The 18298-nt window shown below is 39.1% G+C and overlaps 1 protein-coding gene across 1 annotated transcript; it reads right to left on the bottom strand.

Annotated features, from left to right (window-relative positions):
• Window positions 1-5251: 5251 nt before the first annotated feature.
• Window positions 5252-16777, bottom strand: LOC113036317 (putative G-protein coupled receptor 149). The gene is made up of 5 exons (XM_026192586.2): window positions 15484-16777; window positions 13825-14005; window positions 13164-13666; window positions 8261-8404; window positions 5252-7469 (listed from the first exon to the last, which is right to left on the bottom strand). Exons 1-5 carry the CDS (start codon window positions 16465-16467, stop codon window positions 6957-6959), a joined length of 2325 nt encoding a protein of 774 aa, XP_026048371.2. The 5' UTR covers window positions 16468-16777; the 3' UTR covers window positions 5252-6956.
• Window positions 16778-18298: the final 1521 nt, after the last annotated feature.

Genomic DNA, 18298 nt, shown 5'->3' with positions numbered 1-18298 from the left:
TGCCGTCAACATTTTCAGCAACTAGATATTGACGTGGCGCTCTAGGATTGGTTGCTCTCCATATTACCGTTTTAAACGCTGCTTTCTAAATCTAGCTGACTTCTTCAAACGAAGTTATCATAGTAATTAGCATACAAATGTGTATTTCAGTTCAAATTTCCAGTTTATTTTTTATGCAATTTGTTATGATTTACTGTGTAGATCAGGACACTGACACTTTACCACTAACCTTTAAACATAACTATTTGCCTCTGAATTATTGTATTACTAAAGCATTCAGTCCTGTTACTTGTATAATTTCTAGCAGTGCTTAACAAGTTTATTAGACCATCACCGAATGTAAGAGTTATATCAGAGCTGCCCAAAATTAATAGTATTGGTAATTATACTTGTGCTTTTATAATAGTTAATCAAATTGTCACTCAAAATATATATGTATTGCTAATATTATTTTTTGATTAAGATGCCAAGTTACAGCTATTTGCTTGCATTCCTGAAGAGGTGAAAAAAAAAAACTTTTGTAGTTAAGTGTTATGCTTGATTAATTCCTGAAGCTCAAATTTGGGCATAAAAACATGAGTTCAGTTTGCTATGTACCTAATAAATAATAATATAATTTTTAGTTGTAAACATTTTTTTGACATTTTTTCTTGTTTTTATGATAGGTTATTGTGCCATTTTAATGCATTTATTAAACCCTATGCATTTTTACATACAATACGTTGTTCTCACCCAACATCAGCGTCTGACCTCAAAAATGCGCTTCTGAAAGAATAGTCAAAAACTCCCAAACACACTTTGTTGAAAGCCTTTTGAAAAGAGTTAAAGCTGTTATAGCTGCAAAGGGTGTGCTATTAAACCCCAGAGATTATGAACGGGATGTCTCTCAGGGAATCCATAAAATATTTATGTAAATTATTCACTGAATAACATTTAAACAGCATAAAAGTATAATTTTATTCTTTTCCAGATTTTAAAATGACATAATACATTTTAAAAACACACTAAAAGTGTGTTTTCAGCATAACCTCTGGGGTCATGTGACAAATTAAAATACATAAAAAAAAAACTGCTTCTTTTTTTGAAGATGTACACTTGAAGTAGGGCAAGTGCAGAATGCCAAGTTTTTTACTTCCAAAATTTCTCTGAAATGAAGTTAGACTGAATTCATCACTACTAATACAAGTTGACATATATTACTGTAGACTCTCAGATTCCCACCTCCATGATTTAGAATTCAGGAAGAGTTTCTAATTAATTTTTACTTTCACTTCTGTGGTATTTAATATCCATTATCTACACTCAACAAAAATATAAACGCAACACCTTTGTTACTGCTCCCATTCCCCATGGGATGGACGTAGAGACCTAAAATTCATTCCAGATACACAATATAACCATCCCTCCCAAACAGTGGTCACAAATCAGTCCAAATGTGTGGTAGTGGGCACATCTGCCATATTGAGATAATCCATCCCACCTCACAGGTGTGCCACATCAGGATGCTGATCTGACATCATGAGTAGTGCACAGGTGTACCTCAAACTGCCCACAACAAAAGGCCACCCTGGAATGTGCAGTTTTTTGCGCTATTGGGGGTCTGGGGACCCAGAACCGGTCAGTATCTGGTGTGACCACCATTTGCCTCATGCAGTGCAACACATCGTCGCATGGAGTCTATCAGATTGTCAATTGTGGCCTGTGGAATGTTGGTCCACTCCACTTCAATGGCTGTGCGAGGTTGTTGGATATTCGTGGGAACTGGTACACGCTGTCGTATACGCCGGTCAAGCACATCCCGAACATGCTCAATGGGTGACATGTCCGGTGAGTATGCTGGCCATGCAAGAACTGGGACATTCTCAGCTGCCATCTGCCCTGAACAATGTGAACCATGATTCATCCGTGAAGCGCACACCTCTCCAACGTGCCAGACGCCATCGAATGTGAGCATTTGCCCACACAAGTCTGTTACGGCGACGAGCTGGAGTCAGGTCAAGACCCCGATGAGGACGACGGGCATGCAGTTGAGCGTCCCTGAGACGGTTTCTGACAGTTTGTGCAGAAATTGTTTGGTTGTGCAAACCAATTGTTCCAGCAGCTGTCTGGGTGGCTGGTCTCAGACGATCTTGGAGGTGAACCTGCTGGATGTGGAGGTCCTGGGCTGGTGTGGTTACACGAGGTCTGCGGTGGTGAGGCCGGTTGGATGTGCTGCCATATTCTCTGAAACGCCTGTGGAGACGGCTTATGGTTGAGAAATGAACATTCAATGCACGGGCGACAGATCTGGTTGACATTCCTGCTGTCAGCATGCCAATTGCACGCTCCCTCATTGCTTGTGGCATCTGTGGCATTTTGCTGTGACACAAAACTGCACATTCCAGGGTGGCCTTTTGTTGTGGGCAGTTTGAGGTACACCTGTGCACTACTCATGATGTCAGATCAGCATCCTGATGTGGCACACCTGTGAGGTGGGATGGATTATCTCAATATGGCAGATGTGCCCACTACCACACATTTGGACTGATTTGTGACCACTGTTTGGGAGGGATGGTTATATTGTGTATCTGGAGGTAAATCTGAAGAATCCTTTATAATATATCCATCTGTATAAGATAGAAGATTGATTCCGCCCCCCCCCCGGATGATCTGAGTGGCCTTTCTGGAAACAAATTATGCTTCCATAAGTTTTCATGAGTTTTCTTTACATGTCATTTTTTCATTTTGATGTTTATTTAATTAGTTCAAGTGCAAATAAATTTAATTCACTCAGTGCCCTGGCACATTAACCTTCTCATTAACGATGAGCAAGTTGCAAAGTTCGATAGTCTGAACTTGTCCACGTACTTTTCTGTCATTTGACAGAGGATGCTCATGCCCTCTTACTTTTATCTATTATCCAAAGTAGAAAATATTTGTTTAGAGTCTTGCTAAATCTGTTTATGCATTAAACACCAGTTTAATAGGAGGGTTCCGGCCCTGAATAACCTTTTGTTGACTATTTAGATTGCTAAATATCTTCTGGGGTCTCTGTGCACAGACAAAAACAGTCTGTCTTGTCAAAGTAATTGCTGTACCAGGTTCACACTGGTACACTGCAGTTTAAGGAACATTAGGGAATGACCTGCTATCTGGGCCTTAAAGGTTGCCGCCAAATGAAAAAGATTCACCATGACTGCTGACTGTCACCTTAAAGGGTCTCTCTGCTACACTTCAGCACTGTTTTTTAATATAATTTTTTGTCAGATTTAAAGTGAAAACTAAAACATTAACAATTAGTAGTAGTAGTGATACATTCTTATTAAGTATCTCCTCAGTCACTGATTGCTTTGGCTTTATCTGACTTTTGTAGCGGTTACAAACAGTGTTTTCACATTTCCATACGTCACCGTTCACTGATTCTGTTTCTGAATGCTCCAAATCTAATTGGATTATACTCTGCATTCTCTTATTTCAAATTAGCAGCAATGCCATATGGGGAAAATCTGTGCTTTTTCCTTATTGTTTACCTCTCTCTACTCTGTGTCTTTGCCCTGCAAATTAAAAGCAATAGACACCCTATCTGTGCCATGAAGCACATTTCACAGATGAGAGAGTAGAAAGAGTGGTGTGAAAGATTTGTGCAGGATGTTCATGGGAGGTGACAGGGTAGATCCCACCCTTAATCTTTCTGTTCCTGTCAGGAAATATCATGCTTTGCCACTTTTAAATTAATTTTTTCTTTTCACGCCCACTGTGATCATCAGAACCATCAAAGACACGATTTCCTTTTATAATCAGTGAAATGAATACTTACACAGTACTTCCACAATCAGCTATTTTGTTATTAAGGAGACGCATTTGAAAGAAGACAGTTTCCCAGATCAGAGAATAGTGATTTGTGACGATGAAACGATTTATTAGCAGTTTGGTGTGAAAGACTAATTTGTGTAAAATCTTATTTTCAGTTTGTATTTGAGAATCTCATTTTCATCAAGTACTAACTGGACCTGCTTGTACAAAGGCTCCCTGTTCAGCTTTGACAGAAATATATTCAGTTGTGTCTTTGGACATTAAAAAAGAAAACAATTCCACAGTGATCGGGTAAACTTTAAGTTGGGAGTGACTCATGTTTTTGCTTCAGCTGCCAATTCTTTTATCTTTGTCATTATTTTGAACTCTGTGAGTACTATCAGTATCTCAGCTGGGTACTCTAAAGAGAACAGATGGGGGATTCAAAATGAAGGGATGTCAGAGAGAAAATGATACAGGAAAAAATACTGCTAAACTTGGGGAAGGTATTAAAAAACATACTGGGAGTAAAGCCTTTTGAGTAGTAGAGGGATTGTGGAAAGCAAATGACATGAAAGAAGAAAGCACTGTTTCATATGCTCCAAGCCTCCATTCCCTGAACCTTTCAGCACTGTAGCAGGTGTACAGCTCATATATACACCATGTTTGTTACCCTAGGGGCTAGCTGTAATCCATACAAGCAATCCCTGACCAGATGAATTTCAAAAACCTCCAATAAAAAGCCTCAGGTTTTAATATAGTGGTTTTATCTCCTTCTGGATTTTTACATTTTCAGAAATCGTGCTGTGCTCTTTAGTGGTGCACATATTGTACTAGAGGTCTCACACAGTGCCACTGATGCTGCATTTTGATGCAGGCTTACCTGCACCTTATTGTTTCAGCATAAACAGTGAGGTTGTGAGTGGGAGGTGAAAGTCCTTGAATCAGAGAGAACTGATGAAAACATCAGGAATAGCTTCTGGTCAAGGTTTCTGATATTGCAGTTTTGTTTTGTTTTTTTACGTTATGCTTTTGCAGCCTCATGCAGCCTCTTTTAAATTTTCTCCTACTTTCTTGTCATTTGGTTTCAAAATAACTGTTAGCTGTACACGGATAATATATAATTAAGCAATTTCAGAATTTTCCCTATGAAATAGCTTATAAAAGAAATATGTTTTTGATGCTGTTTTTCTGTCATCTTGAACACTGAGCAGAATAAAGACATCATACAGCTGTTGTGGATTAGTCACATTCCAAACCCTAGGGCCACAGCAACCAATGATGTTACATATTATATAGGTCACTCTCCAAAGTAGCTAACTATTGCACTTTACTTGCCTTTTAATTTGTGGTAAATAATTCCATTTGAATCCAAACGGTGTGTTACCAAATAGCTCCAGATGGTTGACATGAATGAATAAACATGCAAATACTGGTGCAGCTGATGTGCAACTCAGAATTCTTAATAACAAGACAAATAACAATTACTTGCTGAATTTATGAAAATTCTGGACCAGAAGCTGAGCTGTAGTTTAACAATGAGAACAAGCACATAATGGAATCACATCCACGCTGTTAAGCTGGAAAGATGGCGCACTGCTCAGCTAAAAACCTTTGGCACCATTAACAGTTGACATGGTTGATATTAAATACAGTGTTGCATTCATCACAATTCACATGCCTGCACAGTATTTACTCTCATTTTGCCTAGGAGCGCTTGAACTAGGAATGCATCGCACTACTGTTGGAGGCAATTTTCTTGTATGAATCTTTAATGAAAACGGTCTTCAGGAGGATGGGAGACATTGAGGCTGATGGCTGGGACTCCCTAAAGAACAATTCAAAAGCTTGCAAATGAAGTCCTTGCTGTGCCAAGGCTGTGTTGAAGTTCAAAAAACCAAACAGTTAACATATAGAAGACATCACCATAAAACAAACATAAATACATATATACTTTAAAATTAGTCTTCAATACCAGTTTCACTGTTTTTTCTACACACAAGTACATGTATATGTGCATATAAAGAATGATGTCATCTGAGAGAATGAAGATTTATATGATTCAGAAAGACATTCTTAACCCCTGTCAAACAATACTGATTTACACAGTCCCATCTATGAAAATTTTACTCCAGTCCTGAATATATGCATGTACAGTATTAGATAGAAAGTAAGAGGTCCCTGTGGCTCACCGATTGGATGGGAAGCAAACCGAGCGGTCAGACAGATGATCCCCCGAAGTGGTTTTGGAATGTACATTCATATGCTGCCTGCTGTGGTGAAATATGCACAGTCACTCATTTAAATTGCACTAAACATGTGCAAGGCAGAAAACTGTTCTGAAGAAGTAACAAAAAAAAATATGTTTGCTTCACTTCTTCTTGTTTTACATCCTAAACAGTGATGGTGGATCCACCCTACCCTCCCAGCCCCAAATTAGATAGCAGATAGACATTTTAGACATTGCAGCTGGGTGAAAATGAAACACAATTTGAAGAAATATATGCAGAATAAACACACATTTTTTTTCACGGTAAGCATGTGAAGATTTTTGTTAACTGACATCACAGATCAATGCTCTCAAACATATACCCTCATCTCTATGGGCACAGATACTAAAATGCACAACACATGCTCAGATGAGTCAGACACATGGGTCAGGTGACCCCTCGCCTCACAGCTGAGTCACCAGTGACGTAGTCTACTGGAGCTGTTTCATGTCAGACACGTGATCACACCTTGGTCCTTTTTTCCTCCTTTACATCTGTGATTTTTTCTTCTACCTGCTTCTTCTGTGATAACAAACTGGCATATGGTGAAAGCAAGAATACAGATACACTACTAAAATACTGATTCTCTTCTACTGTCTATTTGACATAGGTCTGTATTCCACTCGATTTACAATATATATCATTTTACAGTCTAATATATCTCTGTGTACTCTACATATAGGCAGTAAATGTGCTCTCCTGATATTAGCTAAAGAGGAAGTACAAGAGTAGGCAAACAGACTATTACAGTCTTCAGCTAAGCCTCTATTTGGGTCACCTGTCAACTCTGTTAGAGCGGTGATCAGAAAGAAGTAAATGTGGAATGATTAGGAAATTTGTCTCACAGCCTTTACTGTCTGAGGTGCTTTTTCAACCTCCACCAGAGAGCCACCCTATTATTATTCTGTATGTATGTCACTCTTCCCTCTCCCCAGCTTGCTTTCTATAGGCCTCATTGAGCAGCTGTATCTCCTCATGATACCCCGAGCTCTCCTGTGTCTGGCGTCGGCTGTTCTGCCGATGAGCCTCCACAGTGTCAGGTATAGTGATATTTATGGTCTCTGCTTCTGTGGTGCCACTGCTGGGGATGAGCAGGGAGTAAGAGGCAGTCTCACCCAGGTCACAGGAGACAAAGCGGTTCTCCCTTCGGGAGTAACGAAGTGATGGCGAGCGGGCATGGGTGGAGGACTGACTGATGTTAGATATGATAGAGACGCTGTCCATTGCCTCTTCATTGTCACAAATTTCCAAAACTTCAAGATGGATCTTGACATTAGTGTCCCCAACCCCAGCTCCAATTCCCATCTCCATTCCAATCTCCATCCCCATTCCTACACAGCTGGCGTTCACATCTCCACCCTGGCCTCTGGATGCTGTTTCGTCTGCACTGGGCTCATGGCCAACTGACTTCGAACGATAAACTTCCACCTGAGGGGAAGAGAGATTTCATGTTTTGTTTTGGACCACAGTGTACTTGATGTCGTACAAAAATATCTCACAATGTTATAATTGATTTCTAAAACTCTATTCCATTAATCTTTTCCCAGTGGAACTCCCTGAAGAAATTTTAAATCTACTTTTTTAAGCTAGTCATTTTATGAAAATAAATGGTTTCTTTTTATTTGTTACATAGCGCATATGGACATATTTTATATTTATTGATAACTAGGAATTTCCTTTTCCACATTTCACTGATTCAAGGTCTTATAGGGCTAATTCTAGAAGTGAGTTGTGTTGCAATCAGGAGCACATGACAGGATAAATAATCTAGAATGTTTTTGATGGTGAGAGAAATGGCTAAAACTATGCCGCTCTTGATGGCTATATAAGAGAGTAAAATTGATCTCACAAACAATATTTACCTTGCATAAATCTTAAATATGATGCCAGAGCCAGGCAGCTCTTAGCTTAATTTCAGACTAGATTTACTTACAGACTGGAAAATGATTTCAAAGCTTAAAAATGTACCTAACAACATTTTTAAAGCGAACTAAATCATAATTTACCCCTTTCTTTTAATTTAAACACAAACAAACACATTTAAGTAAATTATAGTGATCGATGATCACAGCATAACAAAGGAGTAAGCAAGCGATTCATATTTGTATTTATTCTCAGTACGAATGCAAAGAGCATTTCCCACAATGCCATACTACGGAGGAAATAAATTCTGTCTTCCAACGTGAGTTTAAACAAAGAGAGTGCTGAGATGACATTACCTTTTTGGCATTGTTCGGGGAGATCTTTCGACCATCACTGCTGACCTCGTAGGTGGAGAGAGACAGCGTCTTCCCTGTAGGTGCTTGTAAAGATACAGTTCCCTGAAAGGCGCACAGGGGAATTGATAGACCACCTGATGATCGCTGCACAGGAAAAACACAGAAAAGAACAAAAATTCAGTCAGAATTTAGCACATCGTCTTTATTTGAAAATCAAACTGCTATTAAATTCCGCCTTGGCCGCTCATTTTTGACAATAAATCCAAAGCAACTAATACTTCACTGTGACTACAACTCATTTTCCATCTCATTCCTGTTGTTTAAAGTAACTGAAGTTACATTATGTGCCTGATGTCAAGTGCAGTAAGATGAATGTGCTGACCAGTCATTTCTATCCAAGAATTAATGAGGCTTGCATGTAGAGCCCTAACAACAGCACTCGGCTGTTAAAATGAGATGTCAAGACTTCATGCATGTAGAGGCCAACAGACCTTTCAGTGAAAAAACACACAAACACAAATAATGACTGACATATTTTTTTGGCCGTTATTAGATTCGAATAGCAAAGTTTCAGTGCACAGTATCAGGCAGATTTTCTCCAACGGCTTATCAGCTTGCTTTTAATTATGAGTCTACATTTTTAGTTTAATTTTCATTTTTTCAATCACATTTCATGTTTTTCAGTCACACATTTACACTGCTTTTGTAGAGATTATGATGCCAGAGAGTAGATCAAAGTGAGCCTCTGTGAAAACATGTTTGAGACTGTGCATACTAATGGCAGAGGGAAATAGAAGCATCATGTGGCACAGAAGTAGGGAGACCTGTGGCAGGTCTAATTAAGCTTCTAAATTATTTAGTTAAATATAATAATCTTATTGTGACTATGATGCACAACAGAAACAAAACAGATGCCAGTCTCTTGGCAATCTCCCCCAAATCTGCCTGGTTCCCTGTCATTATGTTTGCCTCATTGTGAATGGAGAGAGACATAGAGGGAGAGACAAAGACTGCAAAGCTGAGCTGAAAACACATTGTCACGTAGATCAAATAATGTTCAGAACACATCATGTGGGAAGCACACGGATGGATTTCTTTCTGGATATTTTCACATGCCTTTCTTCATCTTACATATAAAATACTATTTTAACATGCTCCCCAAAGGATCACCTGGCTTTTCCTTTTCCAAGTTAATTTTTTCTTTTATTTTTAAAATGCCTTTAAAAAAAAATCCACAATAACCATTTTGCACCTCTTTTGGTCTGTCCAACGAAAATCTAACTTGTGCTAGAGGACTTTGTTCAGCTGAAGCTATTTGCAGATCGAATGAGTTATATAAGGTTAAAAAAAAGTCTGCATAAAAAATAAGAAGTGGTGGGACTACACAGAAGGCTTACACCTGCGTGTGAATGTTGTCAGATATTTCCGTGCATATTACCATGCTTTTCTAGTGGGTGTAGGGTGCAATGGAAAGGGGGGCTAAGGGACTAAGGGAGCTAATTTCAAATTCTGCCAATGCAGATGTGATGATATTTTAAAATGAATACTAATAAGGCCTGTACTTGTATAGCGCCCAGTCAGTGTATTCTAACATCCTTTGAACTGTTTCCTTATTTGCTGACAGTAAGTCTGTTCTGATTTTTTATGCCAAATTGATGTTGACCCCAGTGATTAAGGAAATGGCAACAAAACTACTGGATCACCATTAAATGTGGTGCTGACCTTTGCAGTGATGATAACTTTTTTTAAAATTTGCTAACAGAGTTATGGTGCAATCACTTGCGTAGTGAGTGCACATAAAACTGAATCAAAATATAGATATTATTTAAATGCACCAAGGGAGAAAATTATAGTAAAACACATTAATATTACTTTATTTAGTATGAAAAACTAAAGTTACTTACTTGCACTCCTAAACAGAAAAAACTATTAGGGGTGGAATGTTGTACTTGCTTAATTCCTAACTTTCTTAAAAATGAATTGAATGAACATGAATTACGTCCAATGAAGTCAGTTATTGTTTTGTATAAAAACAAGCTTCTGAAAGATGCTTCTGTTTTCTTGTTTTTTAGGCTAATAAAGCTAATAAATTTGTTAAGCACTGCACATGGATGCTAACATGTCCAGGCACATGTTGTGATCCAAAAATTGGCATAAAGCTAATATTTGTTTCTAAGGAACAGTAAATAACTTTTACTGTAACAAGTTAGATCCAGTTCGTTTTTTTTCCTTTTTAATTTACAGCAGGTGACAACTGAAGAGCACAAATACTGTACTGAAGTTAACTAATACTGAGATATTTTTTGATGTGTCACTATATTTCATTCCCTTTTTAGATGAATACCAAGGCTTGCTGTTAATAGGTTATATATTGTTTAAATAAGATATTTTGTGTAATGTAATGAACTGAACAGTTAAATAACAAGTAAGTAAACAGTAATTAAGTTATTCTCAATTACTAATTAATAGTAATTAATACGCTTGTGTAGTTCTTTGTGTTTAAGGTTAGTTGGTATTAAAATCTTGGTATTCAAATACACTAAATAAGGATAAACACATTAGGACAGCAAAGCATCAGGTTGTCAGCATGACTCATTTGCTTATTTCACACCTTTAATTAATTGAAGTGTCATTAATTGAAGTGTCAGCATACACACGTACAGTAATCTATTATTTAAATTGTATCAACTTCATACTTATTCAAAGTCATTATTTTTTTAAGTCTCTATATTTCATTGCATTGGACAATCTTTTTCTTTAGAGTAAATTGGTTTCAGTCCTCCATACCTTAATGCACATTAGTTCTCCATTTCCTCTTGGGGAAAAGGGCTTGTAAGTGGACCCTGACTCTGTGCTTGCTAACAGATATGTCACAGAGAGGGTAAAGATGTGTTTAAGCTCTAATTCCACCTCTTTCCCTGGCTCCCGAAGGCCAGATGGGCTGACAGTAAGGAGAAAAGACCATGGGTAATGACATCTAGTCTGCTAACACGGAACAAAACACAGCTTGGAAGAACTATAAATCACAAAGTATTTTGGCTTGTCTTTCATCTGTTGTTTGGCTTTCTGTATTTATACAGTAATAACACGTTGTGTGTGTGTTTCTTTATGTCTTTTGTAAATGTGTTTGAGGAACATAATGGTTGGTGGATACAGAAAAAAAGGCTTCATTTTTCTTTGTTGTTTGGCAGTGTTTTTATCTTTGTTTGTAAACTGCACTGTAATCGTGATTCCACATTTAAAGACCCCAATCAATGATTAAGGCCTAGAGAGACATATATATAGACTGGTATACTGAGAAGTAGGGCAGGGAAACGCACACACACATACACACACAAACACACACGCCAGCAGTGAGCATCTTAGACTTATACATGATGCAAAGTGAGTGCCAAAACCAAGCTGTAGATGCATGCTCCATGGATTTTCCACCCTCTGGTGATTTTCAGAGTGAAACATTTCAAACTTATAAGTAGAGCAGAGAAAGAAAAAGAAGGAGAGACAGCTACAGCGTGCGTTCATGTGTGTACATGCCTGTATGTTTCCATGTCTGTTTACATCCACAGTCTACTGAATGAGCCTATATCAAATCTAATAGTGTTATTGTTCTAATAGTCACAGTTTGGTTTCAACGTTAATGCTTGTGGCTGCTCTGTTTCACAAGAGAGGCTGCTCTCTCATCTGTGTCGTTTATCTCCAATGCCAGGATACATTAATCATTAGGCCTTTACTGCTTTGTCCTTGTTTAACAATTCAGTTGGCTCTAGCGAAACACAAAGAGAATTAAGCTTCTGGTATTATAAGAACACAGGATGTCAACAACAAAGAAAGAAATGGATTAAAATGGATTAGTGGATAGTGGTCTCTAGCAAACTGTCTCAAGCTTTAGTGGTCTTTGACTTTGCTAGTGGATAGAGTAAAATATTGAGTACCTGAATAAATGATAACTTTGAGTCCCGGTATAGAAACACCACTGTACAGTATATACTGAATCAATGTGTGTGTTTGATTAAACTTGAACTACAGAATGAATTGGAAATAAGTTTGTTTTTTTGTTTGTTTGTTTTTTAAATTCAACTTTCACTCAAATATTTAACCTGCACAACTTATTCATAAACACATATGAAGGAGCTAACATCCAACGAATCTCACTGATGCTGATCTTTAAACTGTAAGCATTTTAAAGCTGCACATTCCTCCAACTTCAACTTATTTCTAGTGAAAGAAATTCACTAGACATAATAAATTTTAAGTTTGTGGATGTATATTTGGTTTTGAAAGACAGGCTGGCATTGGCTACTAAAATGGTGTGCGGTAACTTGATCAATTGCTCTATAAGTGATAAAAGCTCAGAACAGATAAGAATATGTGAGGAGAGGAGAGGAGAGGAGAGAGGATTTTAAGCATTTTATCTAAATCTCACGCACAGTTCCAAGGCTGTCAGCCTGATTATAAAGAGGCATATTTTTAGATGTGGAAAAAAAAAATCCAAACCAACAGTATGTAAGCCTTTCTCATCAAACACTTCCTTAAAAACTGTCTGTGTAAATATTGCACCCTATTCCATCGTCTATCATCCTGTGTCTCTATACAAGTGGACCACAATAAAAAATTTTAATTTCCTTTCAAACAAAATGTAAATGCACAAAGGGAGATTATAAAATGTGTCTGTTTTAAGGTCGCGAAACACTAATTACTCTTAAATGATCACCACTACACTATGTTACTGCACGTTGTATGGTAAAGCCTAGGTTTCTTTGATTAATTTATGAAAGCAATAGAGTTGCAGTGTGTGGAAAAACTGCCTAATGCCAGCCATAAACCACAAAGTGACAGACACAAATGATTCATTTAATGGTTCAAGAGCCAACAAATAAACTGGTTACACTGAATGCTGGTGTACCTGTCTGGGCGTTCTCTCGGATTTACTCCTGCACCACTCCCAGTCTGTCAGCTCGATTTTCCGACACTCCTCATGTGAAAGCCTCCTCTCAGGCCCCTCAAACACTGATGACGTGTCAGTGAGACTATGATCCTGTTCCCGGTGATGAGAAGCCAATGAAGGGACACAGCAGAATTTCTCATCATTCCCATGGTTCTCATGGGGAAGTGGAGCACAATCAGCCAGTGCCTCCCCGCCACCAGCCACTGCTTCCAATAGAAGATCTGCATGAGAGGAGCTGTCCACTGGGCACGTGGTGCTGAAATCAAAATTGGGCCCCAGCCTAGAGAGCGCACCACTTTGAAGCGCATCATGACGGGCATTAGGGAAGTCACAGTTAAAAAGGCTGTGATAAGCAGGCTTCTCAATGGGAGGACTGTTATGTGACATGGTGGCATGTGACAACTTATACACTCCGTAGCCTTGTTGGAAGGAAAGGTTGAACTTAAATCTTCTTTTCATCACTGTGAGAAAGAAAAGTGAGAAAATTTTATTTTCTTCACCCTGCAAAATCATCACTGTTTCCCCCTGTACCACACGGGAACAGTTGTTTTGGCTTTTACTGTGCAAAAAGACATTTGGTTGTGCACAGTTAATTAATTTGTGCTGTGCCATCATCTACCTGAGGGTTCTGGTGTTGGTTCCCGTTTGCAGTTAATGAAGCAGCCACATGGCATGTGGATCCAGCGCTCAGAAAGCATGAATAACGGAGTGACCGCAGGCGCCAGCAGAGTGAGAAAGAAGCTCAAAGTCTCCAGGGAGGAGCTGCGTGCACTGATTGCGTGGCGCACTAGTACCAAAGTCTGTGAGGGGGGAAAAAAGGAGAGAAATTAAGTCATTGAGGAGTCTCTGACTTAATATGCATGAGGAAGTTGTGGGAGGGAGACACATGAATGAAAATAAATTGCATAGACCTTTCACACATACTGGGCTTTCTTGATTTTAATTTTCCTATGTTCCGTATTCCAGTGGGCCAGCGGCACTTTAGCATTGCACCTGAGTATTCTCAATTTTAAAGATGGCTACAAATAATACAGCTACAATAAAACAAAACCAACACCAATGAAAATATTCTAATCCACAGAAACAAAACAGAAATTACTGTATTTCTGACCGGTGATATCTTGACATTTTCGTATTAATCATCATTTGTTTTTATTCATTTAAGAGGGTTGCAAGTTTGGAATGCCAATTCTCTTTGTCCATCACTGCTGCACAGCATTTATCACCTACACTTTATTCTTTTGCTTTCTTTTTTCTTTTTTTTTTGAACAAGAACAACTCTTGTAACAGAGGAACTTGGTGTTGCAAAGCATGGATGTATTTCACAAAGCAAACCCAGTGAATAGTGCCCTAAAGGCTTTACATAAAACTTGCAAACAATTGTTCTCAAAGCCTTTTAGGGAGATTATTTTGTGAAATACAAAAAATGCATTAAAAAACGTATTTTAAAAAATATCAAGGTTTTACAAGACAGGCAGCAAACCATGAAGTTAAATTGAAATAATTTATTAATATTAATAAATTCCACAATCTCTGACATCATTCACAATGTGTCCTCCTCACTGTGAAGGATTTCTGATGGAGTCTTTAACAAGATAAGGAATTTTATTCATTTTTAGTGACAGAGAAAGTAAAAAGAGAAGAAAACACTTCTATTAAACGACTCCACTTTATTTCCCCTCCACATTATTAACCCTTACAGCTTACAGCATATGCGCCACCAAGAACAGTGATCTGATTAGGGGATACTCTTCAACCGCGTGCCACACAGAGACCCTGGTAGTCTCTAATTGGCTGTTAAGCACTTTCGTGGATTTGCTCGGATGGTGGCTGCTGACGTCACCCTTGGCCAGAAACATACAATATAACTCTTTACGATAATTTCCATTGGTCTGCTCACCTCACCGATTACGGCAATAAATCACCAAAACAATCTGTGTAGCTATATAAAGCCAAACAGAGACCTTGGGTTAAAGTGATTTTACTTTAAAGTAAGATATTGAGGTTTTATTTTGTTGTCCAGAGGTTGTTCTATAATTATGAGGCGGTTTCGTGTTAGATTTCGGTTGGAGTTTCATAGATTTTCTACACACAGAGCGCTGAATAGCATTCCAACTAAATGAATAATAAATGATTTCATTTCAAGGTAATACAACTAAAAGGCTCCAAGCCAAGTAGATGGGTTGGCAATGGGTTGGCAGGCCATTTGCTAAAAAGTTATTATGGTGTTGTTTTTGGCACCATTTACTGGGACATTTGCTTTTATGAGGCTTCTTACCATCATTGGCATCCATAAAACAACTCTGACAACCGCCAGGATCATGGAGAAGCGCTTTTGTGCAAACACCACAGGCGAATCCCCGACAGTAGCTGTCCTTTGATCACTGGCAGACACTGGGGACAAACTGCTGTCCTCTTTCTCCCTGATCTCTGTCCCGCACGGACTTGGACTCAGTTCGTTGTACGCCCCGAAACTTTTATTCAGGCTGTCCCGGGAAAAGGACTGCAGATCACAGAGAGGAGTGGTCCCGCTCAGCCCTCTTGCCATTTCTAGATAGCTGGGGTACAATAAAGTCCTTTGGGGCTCCCTGGAGCACAGCAGCTGGTAAGTGAGGGGGATAAAGAAAAATAACAAGCCGCAAAAACACAGAAAATATAAAGAGAAGAGCAGCAAAATGTAAAAACTGTCGCTCTCTGGGAAACACCCGAGAGAGGCCGGCGTAAAGCTTCCCCATCCGCATAAAGGTAGGACACTGACGGCCAGGCTGACCGCCCACACACCGGCAATAGCCCACATTACTCTCAGTGGCCGGCGCACAGACTGAAGCACTCCGAATCTCTTGGTGACATAAAAAGTGTAGGCTGCTATAAGGCAAGCCTTCATATTGCTCGAAACACCTTGGAACACGTACAGAAGTCCAGATAAAGTGCACAGGCTGCCCGACCCTTCACCTCCATTTGCTTCCCACTGAAGGAGCATGAATAAAGCGAGTGGGACCAAACTGAGCAGGTCGTCCACCGACATGGAAGCCACAATGACACACAGGGAGGTTTTTTTCCTCATCCGGAGGACAGACAGCAGCGAATACACACCTCCAACTAACGTTACAGCGGCGATGGTTACGCACAAACCGAAAAGCAGCAGGCGGATTTGCCTCTCCATCCCGGAGGGTTCTGGCGTGTCGTAGGTGGCAGTTGGAAGGTAGCTTTGGTTAGGCGCTGGGGAGCTCTGATACGTCGTAGACATCTCCAGTGAATTCATTGTTCTGCCTCTTTTGGCACTTTTAAGTGTTCAAATTTGACTCATTAGCTTGTAAAGTTCACCAGGCTGGAACGACGCGAGAACAGCACAGCATTCGGCTCATGCTTTTTTTTCTTTTTTTAAAAAAAAAAAAAAATCACCAACCAACTGAGAACGTGTGCAGACGCTTTCCAGTCTCTTGGATGTGGAGCTGGTGAGGTTGTGTCGGGAGGCACCTGTGTCCACCGTTCAAACGGCGCAGCCAGAGTGCCTCTCGTTTCCAGCTGCTGATTTACGCGGTGTCGTCATCAGTGGTTACTTTCACGGCAGTCACTGGAGGGTTGAGCCAAACGCAGCATACTACTACAACCGGTTCTATATCCGTGTAGGACCGGTTCGATTCATCAGGGTGTATTTTTATTTGTGTCATGGCTCGACTCATTTGACGAGTCATTCCAATAATCACCCCTGTCTGAACAAGCCCTTTGACAGAATTTAATGCAAATGATAAAAAGTAGAGGGTCTTATTCATGTATTTATTTTTTTTTATTTTTGGACAATTCAGATTTTTGTTTATGTGTAATGGTGGAGCCACCACTTACTGAATAATTCCATTTGAAATCCATCTACACAGGCTGTGCGAGCCATTTTCAGCAGATTGGTTTTCATTGCTTTGTTTTCAAACCCCCCACCCGCGCCTTTTTTTTTTTTTTTTTTTGCTTAATGGAGTCAGGAAACTAAATGCCAGGGCTAAAATAATAAGGGAATCATGTGGGGTGGATGCTCTCTCGAAACAGAGTAAGGCCAGTTTACTGTAAGTGCTTACATGGCTGTTTGTATATGATCCCATGTCCTTAGATTTGAAAAGTACTCGTAAAGTAAGATGAAAAAAAGTGTGGCAAAGGTTCTGAAGGTTATAGAAATAAATTACCCTTATCTGTAAAAGGAAGCTGTGTTACAGAGAGCTACTACATGATGTATTTTCTTTCAGAGAATATTGTGATAAAGAATATTATGAATGTTCATTTACTTTTGTTTTTTCAAGAAAAAGAGATCACACCTCCTGTGTTGTGCTTTGTTATCATTGTTGATAGCTTTTTGGTCTTATGCCCTTTGTGCAAATATGCACAGAGATGCATGATGTCAGCTCAGGCTCATTTATTTACACTCCTCATGTTCTTACTCACTGTATGATATCATTATCTGTGGATGCTCCTGAGTGTAAGTGCATCTGACTTCAGGTCCTGTAATTAAATTATAGTCTGGGCTAAGTGACTTCCAGCTATTCTAATGACTCAACTCTCTCGGGGGGCAGGAGGACACAGAGGGGAATGTAAAAGGACAAAAACACAATCCACAAGGGTACATAAACACTAAAACACAAATACACACAAACCCACACAAATATACCAGCTGAGCACAGCCTCACACATCAAGGTGACCTACTTTATGTGTATCTATCTCTGTGTGTGTACTGCATGCAGTGGTTTGTTCATGTGAGCGCAAGGTAAGTGTGCAGCTCTGTAAAATAAATTCAGAAACACTGTGCAAAAGTGCATCGATGAGGAACAGAGTAAATGCAGGGTCACATGATCTGTTAGAAAAACGAACACACTTTCATTATCTGTTGATGGAACAAAGACCTAAAGTACATTTTAATTCAAGTCAGTTCGATGCGGAGGTTGAACAGAAGAAATACACGGCTGAAAATTATTTACCACAACAGAATATTTAACAGTAGGTGTATACAGTTTTGAGTAAGTTATTAAAATCCTCATGTTAGTGTCGATTACAGGGCAGAACAACACAGTACGTCCTATTAAAAGTTATAAAATAAATGTTAATCAGAGCA

This window comes from Astatotilapia calliptera, chromosome 14 (assembly GCF_964374335.1).
Source record: "Astatotilapia calliptera chromosome 14, fAstCal68.1, whole genome shotgun sequence".
NCBI classification, from domain to species: domain Eukaryota; kingdom Metazoa; phylum Chordata; class Actinopteri; order Cichliformes; family Cichlidae; genus Astatotilapia; species Astatotilapia calliptera.
This window is presented reverse-complemented; position numbering and strand designations above follow the sequence as displayed.

Bases quoted from the DNA above. Each gene is read 5' to 3' on its own strand.
- LOC113036317 (XM_026192586.2), bottom strand. From the start codon at position 16,467: ATGAATTCACTGGAGATGTCTACGACGTATCAGAGCTCCCCAGCGCCT. The intron at 14,006-15,483 runs GTAAGAAGCCTC...CCCCCCTCACAG, and splicing joins TTTTATGGATGCCAATGATG to ACTTTGGTACTAGTGCGCCA. The intron at 8,405-13,163 runs GTACACCAGCAT...TTTCCTGTGCAG, and splicing joins CCGAGAGAACGCCCAGACAG to CGATCATCAGGTGGTCTATC.